At 43.3% G+C, this 13213-nt stretch overlaps 1 protein-coding gene across 2 annotated transcripts in view; it reads left to right on the top strand.

Annotated features, from left to right (window-relative positions):
- LY96 (lymphocyte antigen 96) overlaps positions 1-13213 on the top strand; it is a 31544-nt gene that overhangs the window by 16576 nt on the left and 1755 nt on the right. For both annotated transcript variants that reach the window (XM_027127889.1, XM_027127890.1), the window contains one exon: positions 3169-3297. In XM_027127889.1, coding sequence (XP_026983690.1) covers positions 3169-3297 — 129 coding nt within the window. The remainder of the gene's footprint in view (positions 1-3168; positions 3298-13213) is intronic.

Here is a 13213-nt window from a genome sequence, read left to right as displayed (position 1 = left end):
TTTTCTGGTCTATGTGGGGTGCTTTACCTCTAGGTATTTGCAAAAGTGTTTATTTACATAATGAATGACCTCATTTTCAAGTGAGCCCCTTCCCCTTAACACACAGGAAACAGGCCTTCCAGACCCAAGTAATAATAATACAACACAGTTTCACTTAGGGTTCTCTGAAAAGCAGATACCAAGAAGGAATTAGACATACAAAGGATTTTGGGGGGGGGAAATGTTTGTGAACAATAAAGGAAAGAGGAAGCTAGAGCAGGCAAGGAGAGGAGGCAGATTGAAGTGTTGGTCCGATACCTTTGAAATGAGAGAGAAGGAAGGAGAATTTGGTAGGATGGTCATCAGACCAAAATGCATCCCTGAGACATCCTCAGCCAGGTCAGTGGGGAGTCTTAGAGCAATGATTGCCTGTCACACGTGTCCCATGATAGGCAGGTGTAGGCTGGCTCTAGTGTCCTTGTTGTGCTCGGTCATTATAGGAGCAGACTGTTCGAGCCTGGCCTCCGGATGAGTGCTAAGATATATCTAAAAGTGCAGTAGCTGGTGGCTGTCTGCCCACGGCCCTCCTCCACACAGATTCTTTGGAAGGGAGTTTTAAGCAGCACACCTCCATGGCCACCACAAATACCCTAATCACTTACTAAATATGACATTTATATAACATGATATTAATTCAGTAATGAAAGAATGATTCAGTCATGTTTGTTTTTTTTGTGTGGTTCGCGGGCCTCTCACTGCTGTGGCCTCTCCCGTTGCGGAGCACAGGCTCCGGACGCGCAGGCTCAGCGGCCATGGCTCACGGGCCCAGCCGTTCCGCGGCATGTGGGATCTTCCCGGACCGGGGCACGAACCCGTGTCCCCTGCATCGGCAGGCAGACTCCCAACCACTGCGCCACCAGGGAAGCCCCGAGTCATGTTTTTTTATGATGCTTTGTAGTTATGACCTGAGTTTCCCTAGAATATACTAGAACATCTGTATAAAATGTGGGCCACATTTATAGAAATCAACCTTATTTTTGTGGCCCTATCGCTACTTAAATTCAGTAAGAGCTATAAGAGCAATCTTGTACCAAAAATAGGTTGGGAATGGAAATGATTTGAGACTTCATAGCCTTGCTAATAAATTATATGTCACTATTAACTAATTGACATATACAGCTGGTTCATAAGCCTTCCTCAACGTTATTTTCAGAAGTTCCCAAAGTTGTGTTAGGTGAGCTCAAAAACAGTCTTCTTCGCTAAACCCCCGAGAGCCACCATGTTTCTTGTCTCTCACTCCAACACCCACATTGATATCTCTGGCCTGCTGAGCCATGCAAGTGGTACCTCACTTCAACCACTGTTCACGTGCCTAACATGACCACAGTGATATCTAAGAGCAAGAAGCTTCTCAAGATGTAAAGGGTTGAGATGTCAAAGCAGCACTTCCTTTCTTGGAATCATTGAAGACTGGAATCATAGTGTGTTCCACACAGAAATGGAAGAAGATTCTTTGTTCTGCATTATCATTGGATGCCACGCTACCATGTGCTTGTATCTCAAGGCATCCCTTGTGAAAACAGCTCTTCAACTTCTATACACATCCCTGCTTTGAGAAAGGTTCAGGTCCATGCCCGTGGTGTGGGCCACGGGGCCACTGTTTGAAACAGACTGTATAACGTTCTTCTTCTCTACACTTTACCCTGAAAGTAGAGAAGTGGAGACAAGTAAGGAAGTTTGGTGGTACTTTAGGCTCAGAGTAACGAGAGGCTGCATTAAGATAGTGGTAATGGGGATAAAAGGGACACCAGTAGGATCGACCGGGATTAGGAATTCTAGTGCTGATTTGGTGATGAAGATAAGGAAATCAATTTTGCATCTTTTGGGTGTGGTAATAAGTGACATTTGAGTAGAGATATTGAATGCACACAGGGGACAGATGCTTAAAAGAAAGGTTGAGACTAAAGAGGAAGATTTGGGAGTTATTACCCTATGTGGTATTTAACGCTGGGGAGAGTGTGCAGTGTGAAAATTGAGAAGCACTGAGATTAGAATCCTAAGAAAGATGAGTCAGTGAGCTAGACTGGGGAGAGGAGTCAGAACGCAGAACGGTTGGAGGACAACAAGAAGAGAGTGGTAGTGCCAACACCAAAGGAAGGACAGGGTTTTGAGGAAGGAGCTAGCAGTTCTGTTCTGCATAGCCAAGTTCAAGGTAAAGATGGAAAAACTTTTTTTAAATTTTTATTATGGCTACAATGAGTCATGGTGACCTTATTAGGAAAATACTTTCCATGAGGTAGTGGTTACAATAATTGTTTTCATTATAAGAGAGATTGTGCATCTTGTCCAGTTGGGCCAACTGAGTAACTTAGAAGAGTTGAGCAAAATGCATTTCTTCCTGGAATTTTTCATCTTCATTGGTAATAAAGAGATCCTGAGGAAATAATAAATAGCTCATCTATTTAATTTTTAATCAAAAGGTTCAATTTTGTTCTCCAAGAAATCTTTCATCAAAACAACCTTCCTGGTCTTCCCTGGTGGCGCAGTGGTTGAGAATCCGCCTGCCAATGCAGGGGACACGGGTTCGAGCCCTGGTCTGGGAAGATCCCACATACCGTGGAGCAACTAGGCCCGTGAGCCACAACTACTGAGCCTGCGCGTCTGGAGCCTGTGCGCCACAACAAGAGAGGCCACGACAGTGAAAGGCCCACGCATCGCGATGAAGAGAGGCCCCCGCTTGCCGCAAATAGAGAAAGCCCTCCCACAGAAACGAAGACCCAACACAGCCAAAAATAAATAAATAAATATATAGAAAAAAAAAAACCTTCCTTTCTCTTCCCTCTCTTTTGAATTTCCTAGTGGAACTATGACTACAACTGGAAATTTTATATTTTCATTTGATAGTTTTCTCAAAAATATAGGTTATTCTATTTTTAGGCATAGCCCACATAATTCTCACTGTGGAACATTCTATTTGATTACAATCAACTAGTGGCCCTCTCAGAACTTCACTTTTCTCGTCTACAAAACAGGATAATAATATCCACATTATAGGTAGTTGTCATAATTAAATGAAATAATGTAGGAAAAGCACAGGGCATATTTTAAGTATACACTAAATGTTGGTTTTTAAATATTTATTAAAAAATACCTTATTTGAGTGGCTAATGAAATTTTTTTCTTTTTAAGGAAGAGACATAAAAAGCTTATATTTCAATATCTATGTATCTTTTAAGTCCGTGAATTTCCCAGTGCGCAAACAAGTTATTTGCCGAGGATCTGATGATGATTATTCTTTTTGCAGAGCTCTGAAGGGAGGTAAGCATTCAATTCGTATTACCCTCAGAATAGAGTATAATACCTTATGAGAACGCTATGAAAATTAAATACATTAAAAATGTGAAGTTCCTTTTCTGATAATAATTCTTTATTTCCATCCAAAGTTTTTCTTTTAGCAGTTTAAACAATATTTTACAATTATGTTATTGGATTGTTATTAAGATGACACTTATTTGGTGTGTTTGAAGGGATATTAAAATTTTTACCTTGTTCAGATTAATACTGTATATTTACCCTTGGTTATGGTTCTCTGTTTCTAAATATTACATTTATTATTTTTCATAAAAACACAATAGATTTTTCTATGCACTTACATTCGTTCCCTCAGTGTCTTTTCTCCCCTTTTTTCCACCCTGGAATTATTCACAGAATCATAAAATTTCAAACTTTAGGAACTTAGAGGTCACTTATTGCAAACCCATGAATTTTTCCTTAATAATTTTTAAACTAGCATTTTAAATAGTTTAAAAAATTCTATATATCATATTGTCACATTACCAAAAACTAGAAAATGAAAACAATCAAAAAGTCACAGAATCATATTTCTAAGAACATTTTGTTCTCATTTTTTCATTCATGCATATTGTTATGCAGTTGTAAGTATACTGTACTATAATTATTTTCTCTTTTTTTTTTCTTGCGGTACGTGGGCCTCTCACTGTTGTGGCCTCTCCCATTGCGGAGCACAGGCTCCGGACGTGCAGGCTCAGTGGCTATGACTCATGGGCCTAGCCCCTCCGCGGCATGTGGGATCTTCCTGGACCGGGGCACGAACCCGTGTCCCCTGCATCAGGAGGCGGACTCTCAACCACTGCACCACCAGGGAAGACCTAATTATTTTCTTTTTAAAAATTAATTTATTTAATTATTTGACCAGATAATCCATGTGGTTTAAAAATCAGAGTATAAATGTTACATAATGAAACATCTCCCTTAGTGGGTGTGCCCTGGTTTACTTAACTATTTTCCTATTAGACACTTAGTCTTCTTCTGATATTTTTACTATTATAAATAATATTATAATGCATATATAAATATTCTCATATTTTAGATTTGAATATTCTCATGTTTGGAAGAAGGGGTTAACACATAACTCCAAGGGAGATTCCTGAGCTTAAATGGTTTGAATCTATGTGGTTTTGTTTACATAAGGCTGAATTACTTTTCTGAAAGATTGTATCAGTTTATACATTGTACCACTGGCAATATATACGTATAGTAGTTTAATCTCTGTCTTGTTAACATTGGGCATTATCATTTTATTTTTAAAAATTTTTATTGGGGTATAATTGCTTTACAATGGTGTATTAGTTTCTACTTTATAATAAAGTGAATCAGCTATACATATACATATATCCCCATATCCCTCCCTCTGGCATCTCCCTCCCACCCTCCCAATCCCACCCCTGTAGGTGGTCACAAAGCACCGAGCTGATCTCCCTGTGCTATGCGGCTGCTTCCCACTAGCTATCTATTTTACATTTGGTAGTGTATATATGTCCATGCCAGTCTCTCACTTTGTCCCAGCTTACCCTTTCCCCTCCCTGTGTCCGCAAGTCCATTCTCTATGTCTTCAGAACCTTTTTTTTTTTTTTTAGATTCCATATATATGTGTTAGCATATGGTATTTGTTTTTCTCTTTCTGACTTACTTCACTCTGTATGACAGACTCTAGGTCCATCTACCTCACTACGAATAACTCAATTTCGTTTCTTTCTATGGCTGAGTAATAGTCCATTGTATATATGTGCCACATCTTCTTTATCCATTCATCTGTTGATGGACATTTAGGTTGCTTCCATGTCCTGGCTATTGTAAGTAGAGCTGCAATGAACATTGTGGTACATGACTCTTTCTGAATTATGGTTTTCTCAGGGTATAGGGCATTATCATTTTAAAAAAGAAGTTTTAAAAAAACTTTATTAGGTTAAAAAACTTAAGCCTAATTGTTTTTTTTGTTTGTTTGTTTTTAATAAATTTATTTATTTATTTTTGGGTGTGTTGGGTCTTCGTTTCTGTGCGAGGGCTTTCTCTAGTTGCGGCGAGCGGGGGCCACGGGCCTCTTCATCGCGGTGCACGGGCCTCTCACTATCGCGGCCTCTCTTGTTGTGGAGCACAGGCTCCAGATGTGCGGGCTCAGTAGTTGTGGCTAACAGGCCTAGTTGCTCTGCAGCATGTGGGATCTTCCCAGACCAGGGCTCGAACCCATGTCCCCTGCATTGGCAGGCAGATTCTCAACCACTGCACCACCAGGGAAGCCCCCAAGCCTAATTGTTTTTTATTAACATTTAAAAAATTACTATTGCAGTTGAATGTTTTCCCCTATAATTATTTACAAGTAACCAGTGCCGTCTCTTGTTTAAAAACAGATTTCAGGCAGTTTACATGCATACGTTAATTTGAGCAACATAACATAAATTAGATAGACAAAAATTAGTTGGGACAAAAATGGAAAATAAGGGTAGAGAATTAATGGAACGAGAGTAATATAAAAATTCTTGACAGAAAGGCTTATACTTGCTTTGACAGGGACATCAATTGGATTATACATTTTTTAGCAGTCAATAAAAAAAAAAAGTTTCTGGGAGTTCCCTGGCGGTCCAGTGGTTGGAACTCTGCGCTTTCATTGCCGAGGGCCCACATTCGATCCCTGCTTGGGGAACTAAGATCCCACAAGCTGTGCAGTGTGGCCAAAAGAAAAAATTTCTAAGTAAACCAATCTGCTTGCTATGCAAATGAAGCTTCAAGATATGTCTCCCAGCCAACCAACTCTCCTCATCTCTAACTTGTCTGCCACGCCCAAGCCACATGCACATTGTGGAGCTGGCATTGCTTATGAGTCTGGGCTCAGAGCCATAAACACCTGAGTCTGTGTCCCAGCTTTTCCACCTATCAGCAATGTGACTTTGGGTGTTATTGATAGAGGTTAGCTCTATCGACCTCGTTTTCCTCATCTGGGAAATGGGGATGATGAAACCTATTTTACATGGTTTTAAGGATTAAATTAGAGAATGTGTGTTAAAAAGCTTAGTACAGTGCTCAGCGTGAGAATTCTAGAATTATGGTGATTAAATATTCATGTGCATAATAGGATCCTTGTTTTGTTCCTGACTTTATTTATAGTCCTGTCATTTTTATAAGTGAGGAAACCGATGTCTGCAGTGGTTCAGTAACGTGCCCTTGGTCATTTGGAGATCTGGTAATGGAGTAGCCTCCTAACTCTTAAGAACTACTCTTCCACTGGCCATGCTTTCTTTCCCTTTGAAAGAAATCCTCGGGACTTCCCTGGCGGTCCAGTGGTTAGGACTCCACGCCTCCACTGCAGGGGACATGGGTTCAATCCCTGGTCAGGGACCTAAGATCCTGCAAGCCTGCACTGTGGCCTAAAAAAAAAAAAAAAAGAAACCAAAACAACAAAAACAAAAAAAATGAAAGAAATCCTCTTGGTAGATTACTGTTGTTTAAAAAGTGTCCATTTCTCTCATACAACAGCTTTACAATTATTTCACTTAATCTCTGTGGGATTATGTTGACATTTATGTGACTTTTCAAGGTTTCACTTTCTTGAGATCAAAGATGTATCAGACTCAACCCAGCCTGCCTGCTTCTTCCCACCTCCCCTCCCTGCCTTCCACAAACATCTGTTGAACCTAATTTGAGCGAGTCATGATTTAGATTGTGGTGATACAAAGTTGAATGATAGGTTCTCCCTCTTCAGAAGGTCACTCTGTTCTGGGAAAAATAGTCATGGGAACAAATGTTACAAGGAAATGTCATAAATGCTAATAGATTATATGCTCTTAGCCTTAACTGCATAGTTACCAACTTACTGTGACAGGAGAACTCAGATAAGGCTTCAGAGAGTCTTTTATTAGAATCTTGAGTCTGAGAACATCAGAGAGTGAGGAAAAAGGACATTCCCTGAGAGGAAACAGCATATGCAAACGTATCTAGCCACGAAGGAATATGTTTTATTTGGGGAGTATCTTTTTTGTAGCTGGAGCAGAATGTGTTTGTGGGGAATTGCTGGAGGTGAGCCTAGAAAAGGGGGAAGGAGCCAACATGTAAGTCATGCATAAAATATTGGCCTGCATCTTGTTGTTAGTGGGTGGGGATGACCCACTGAGATTTCCATTTTTGCACATAACTACGGTCCTTATGGAAGTGTTACCGACCAGGGTTCTTAGCCTTCCCTGATCGATAGAAATTGATAAGAGGGACTTCCCTGGTGATGCACTGGTTAAGAATCTGCCTGCCAATGCAGGGGACACGGGTTCGAGCCCTGGTCCGGGAAGATCCCACATGCCACGGAGCAACTAAGCCCGTGCGCCACAACTACTGAGCCTGCGCTCTAGAGCCCACGTGCCACAGCTGCTGAAGCCCGTGCGCCTAGAGCCTGTGCTCCGCAACAAGGGAAGCCACCGCAGTGAGAAGCCTGCGCACCGCAACAATGAGTAGCCCCTGCTCGTAACAGATTCCCTTGCTCGCTCCCTTCCCGAGGTGGGGCGAGCTGGCCAGGGGTCGGCCAAAGGCGTGACTTAGGTGGTGGTGTGGGCAGGGGGCATGCGCAGTACCCTGCTTTTGCTCCTGACACCCAGTTTTTGCTTCCGGCTCTTCAGAAGTGGCAGTTGGGGTTTTTTTTGGCCTTTTTGTATCTTGTTGTACATAATTTGCCCCAACTGGGCCTGCATGCAGTTATTTTTCCTCCCTTACAGTTTCTCTATGCTTTGCTGCTGGAGGAGACGTTAGTCCAGGTGCAAGCACTGCAACAAAGGGTCCCAGGTCCCAGCCTGTCTCAAAAGGAGGTGGGGTTGGCTGAGGCAAGAAACTTGGATGGAAGGAAACACAGCTGGGAGGCTGTTGAGGGACCACAAGGGCGGTCCTGGGAGTAAAGAGGAAGAGATGAAAGAGAGCGTATTGAGGAACAGGACAGGCGGGAAGTGCTGACTGATCTCATGTGGCAGGCAAACATTAGATCAATCAACAACTGCTCCAGGGCCGTTGACTGGGTGGACGGAAGTGCCTTTATCAGCAATGATGTGTGCAAAAGGAAGGGGCAGATTTTTAAAGAGAAGGATAGCGAGTTCTGGTTTGGCACGTTGGGCTCAAGGCCATTTGGGAACATTCAAATAAACATGTCCATCTGGCAGCCGAATATATGGGCTTAGAGCTCAGGACATTCTGATTTAAGAAGCATTGATGCTGTCAACCGTCCCTTGAAAATTTGGGAATCAAATGAGTAAGGAACATACTCACCAACTTTTAAAATAACTTTCCTTTTTTGGGTTGTTACAAAGGTCATACATTTTTAGGATATGATATTTAGAAAATATGGGCAAGTGAACATAAAATAAAAATTATACATAATCATTCCACTTCTTTTATTTTTAAAAAATATTTATTTAATTAATTTATTTTGGCTGTGCCGGGTCTTAGTTGCAGTACGTGGGATCTTCATTGCAGCATATGGACTCCTTAGCTGAGGCGTGCATGTGGGATCTAGTTCCCTGACGAGGGATCGAACCTGGGCCGCCTGAATTGGGAGCACAGAGTCTTACCCACTGAACCACGAAGGAAGTCCCTCCACTTCTTATACACACACACACACACACACACACACCCCTTCATTTCTTTCAAAAATACATTTATGAATAAATAAATGGATATTTCAAAAGTGTTTTAAACTTAATAAGTCTGTTAGCCTTATTTTCAGGATTTTGCAAGGGTTGCTGTAACAAGGTACCACAAACTGGGTGGCTTAGAACAACAGAGATTTATCATCTAACAGTTCTGTAAGCTAGAAGTCTGAGATCAAGGTGCCTGTAGGGCTGTGCTCCCTCTGAAGGTTCTCGGGAAGGATCTGCTCCAGGCCTCTCTCCTAGGATCTGACGGCCCCAGGAGACCCTTGCCTTGTAGATGACCTTCTTCTTCCTGTGCCTTCATGTGGTCTCCCCTTTATACACGTCAGTCTGCATGTCCAAATTTCCCCTTTTCATAAGGACACAGTCATATTCAATTAGGGCCCACCTTAATTACTTCATCTTAATTTGACTGTCTGCAAATATCCTATTTTCAAATAAGGCCATATTCACAGGTACTGGGGGTTAGGACTTGAATATATCTTTTGGGGGGGACACTGTGCAACCCCATAACACCATCCCAGGCTTGGGTCCTGCGTCCTGCATAGTTGCCAGGAGACCTGGACTGGACCACTGGTGAGCTGCGTGGATCCCTTTCGGGAAGAGCAGAGAAGGGCCTAAGCTGAGGTTCTGTCTTCCTCTTCTCTGACTCTACCTGGGTTCTCTCTTGGCTCCTTCAAGAGGCTTCAAGCTAACTTCCCATAAGAGGAGAGTGGGAGATATGTCTTTCTCAGAAAGAAGGACAAAACAGTTGAAAAAAGAGGGCTACTCCACAGAAGAGGTTAGAGCTCCTTCCCGCGTGACCTGGTAAACATTTGGGCAGTTCCCCCAGATAGAAATTTGGGAGTTACTTTTTTTTTTTTTTTGGCTGCACAGTGTGGCGTGCGGGACCTTAGTTCCCTGACCAGGGATTGAACCCGTGCCCCCTGCCATGGAAGCTCTGAGTCTCAACCACTGGACCACCAGGGAAGTCCCTTGGGAGTTATTCTTGATTTCTTCCTCAAACTCAAGTCCCATCCATCTCCCTCCCTCCCTCCCTCCCTCCTACAAAGCTGACAGGGTTTGCTTCACAACCAGGGCCCTATACTTAGAAGGGCTTCACATTTGGGGTGTACTATTCTGGGATCACAGTCTTGAGATGCTTAGTCATTTTATCTTTGAGCGTGTGTTTTGTACACAAAGTGTGATGGGACAGTGGTGTATGTGCCCACCTCCCCTGGACAGGTTTTGGCTCCCTGCTGCTCACTACCTGCTGGTGCCCTGGGCCCTGTCTGGCATCTCCCCTCTCATCCCATCCAGTGACGCCTGCCACCCTGTGCCCCTGGTGGAGGCCTGGAGCAGGGAGGGTCAGGGTCAGGCATGGTATCCTGCAGTGTCTGGGCTGGGGTATGGCAGTGGCCACCCCACCTGGGCTGGCAGCCCCGCGGCACTGTTTAGTGGGTGACTAGGTGGGGGCCAGACGGTCTCCCCCGCGGCAGGCAGCTCGTGGAGTTATTGCACAGAGGTTGCAAAACCTTTGAGGGTCACTTGTGGATCTGCAGGCCTGTGGTAAAGAAAGATGCCCGATTTGGCTTCCTTGCCCCGCTCTGGGGTATGAGGCATCTGGCAGCATGTGGGAGGGCGACCCTGTCAGGCCAAGGCTTTGCACAGGTGTACCCCCCCCACACCCCCAGGTCATTGTGGAGCAGCCCCTGGGTGCCTGTGAGCTTCTACACTTACCTTGCGCCCTGTGCCAGGGAACATTCCCTCAGATTCTTTCATGCCTGGGGTACCTTCTCTTCCTCCTTCCAAACTTCCTGAGCCTGGCTTAGGTCCCTTTCTCCTCATCAGCTTCAGGCACCTTCTGGGAATGAGCCACGAAACATAAATTGCGAAACTTCAGTGATTCTGCCTCAGAGTTAAATGCTCTGATATTTGTGTTTACAGTCGGCATTGTACGATATAAAGGGGAGTGGTAAAATTCATGCTAATGATTAAAATTTTTGTTTTATTTTGAATACATTAAATAGGAAACAAAAAATATGGCAGTGACTGTAGTTAGCGCTGCTGTGTGGTGTATCTGTAAGTTGCTAAGAGAGTAGATCCTAAAAGCTCTTATCACAAGGAAAAAAACCATTTTTTTCTTTCTTTCTTTTTCCTTTTTTGGTTTTATGAGGTGATGGATTACCGTGATAATCATTTGGCAGTGTATGTAGGTCAAGTTAATTATGCTGTACACCTTAAATTTCTGTGCTATATGTCAATTATATCTCAATAAAATTGAAAGAAAAAAAGTTTAAAACTCATAACAAGTCTAGAGAGAGGGGGAGAGAGACTATGGAAGAAAGGAAAAGACTTTATATTTTAGTACCTTTAATGGATGTTTCCCGTGCTTTCTGAATAAGTGCCCTCCCATTTTCATTTTGTGCTTAGCCTTGCAAATTATGTAGCTGATCTCGGAGCCAGGTATGCAGGGACCAGGTAGTACCAAGAGCTGGAAATTCAGAAGTGGCCAAAGCAAAGCCCCTGTCCTCATAGAGCTTGTAGGCCAGTGGAGGAAACAAGATGGTAACTAGGTCACGAAAGAAGATAAAGATGAAAGTGAAATAAGATTCAGTTTACGATAAGTGCTCTCAAGGAAAGCAGCAGGATGACGAGACAGAGCATGATGAGGGAGGTTACCTGAGATGGAGGTCACGGGAGGCATTTACCTCCTTTTCTCTTCACCACTGTCACTGCCTCCTGGGCTCTCACAGATATCCCTGACTTTCAGTGCTCCCCTTAAATCCAGCTACTATACAGTCATATGACTCATCTCTCTAAACAAACTCTGACCATTTCACATCCTTGGCTGTTTCCCTATCACCTCCATTCTCTTAGTGTGGAACCTGAGTGCATTCACGCTTACTTCTTCAGGTTTACTTCTTAGCACTCCTGCTGCTTCTATTTTTTTTTTTTTTTTTTTTTTTGCGGTACGCGGGCCTCTCACTGTTGTGGCCTCTCCCGTTGCGGAGCACAGGCTCCAGACGCGCAGGTTCAGCGGCCATGGCTCACGGGCCCAGCCGCTCTGCGGCATGTGGGATCCTCCTGGACTGGGGCACGAACCCGTGTCCCCTGCATCGGCAGGCGGACTCTCAACCACTGTGCCACCAGGGAAGCCCCCTGCTGCTTCTTTGCTTTAATAACATTGAGCCCCTTGCAGGCATACGTGTAAGCTATACTGATTTTCACCTTCCTGCCTTTGCTCCTCTTTTTCCAGCCACCTGGAATGTACCCCCTGCCTTCCTTCCCATCTTTTGTGACGGACCTACTGTCACAATAACAATAATATTAACATCAACTATAATATTCATAACATTATCATTATTATTTGCAAGATGTCATGGGAGGGGGGTCTAGAAAGGAGTAACATTTAATGTTATAATAAATGACATTTGAATGTTAATAACATTTAATGAGTGCTATGTTCCAGGCCTTGTTCTGAGCGCTTACATGTATTAACTTATATAGCCCTTGTGGACAGAGAATGTCACCTGCCATATCAGTAAACAAAGAATGTTGTGGCCATCAAGGCTTCAGCCACTGCAGCCGCCCCCTCCCTTCCCTCCCTTTCCCCCCCACCATGGTAGACTCTGAGGGGTTTCAGGATGGAGAACACAGGATACCAGCCCTAGATAGTTAAGGTGCACATCAAAGGAATGATTCAGTGAGCCCAGACTCTTGCATCTTCCCATACATGGAAAAGTGCTAAATTCATGAACTTGAGAGGTCTGGTTTTTCTTTAATTTACAGTAATCTTTTGATGTTCCGACTGCCTCAGTTTTTTTTGGAAAAACTTCTATATATTCTGGCTCCTCGCTTACCCCTTTGGAGCAGTGCCTCAGAACTATCTGAGAGACTGTCTCCCAGGCTTAAGTCCTCAGTACGTCCACCGAATAAAGCATAATTCTTAACTATAGGCTGTGCATTTTTTTCAGTTGACACTCTCAGAATAATCCTATGAGGTAGGTGTTATTATCCACTGCCTCATTTCACTGAGGCACAGAGAAGTTAAGTGACTTGTCCAGGGTCACACACTGAGTAAGTAGAGGAGCTGGGATTCAAATCCAAGCAGTTCAGAGCCATCACTCTTAACAAAAATGCTATCCTGCCTTTATCCTTACTGCATCTTTTCATTGCACATTGTATTTGGAATGGTTTCTTTGCATGTCTGTGTCCCCAAAAGACTTTAACTCTTTGAGGGAAAGGATGGTATTGTACTAACCCTTGTATCCCCA

The sequence above is a fragment of the Aethalodelphis obliquidens genome, unplaced genomic scaffold (genome assembly GCF_003676395.1).
Source record: "Aethalodelphis obliquidens isolate GAN/ISIS:26980383/991018 unplaced genomic scaffold, ASM367639v1 scaffold33, whole genome shotgun sequence".
Lineage (NCBI taxonomy): Eukaryota > Metazoa > Chordata > Mammalia > Artiodactyla > Delphinidae > Aethalodelphis > Aethalodelphis obliquidens.
The sequence above is the reverse complement of the archived record's forward strand: the minus strand, read 5'-3'. Positions and strand labels throughout refer to the sequence as shown.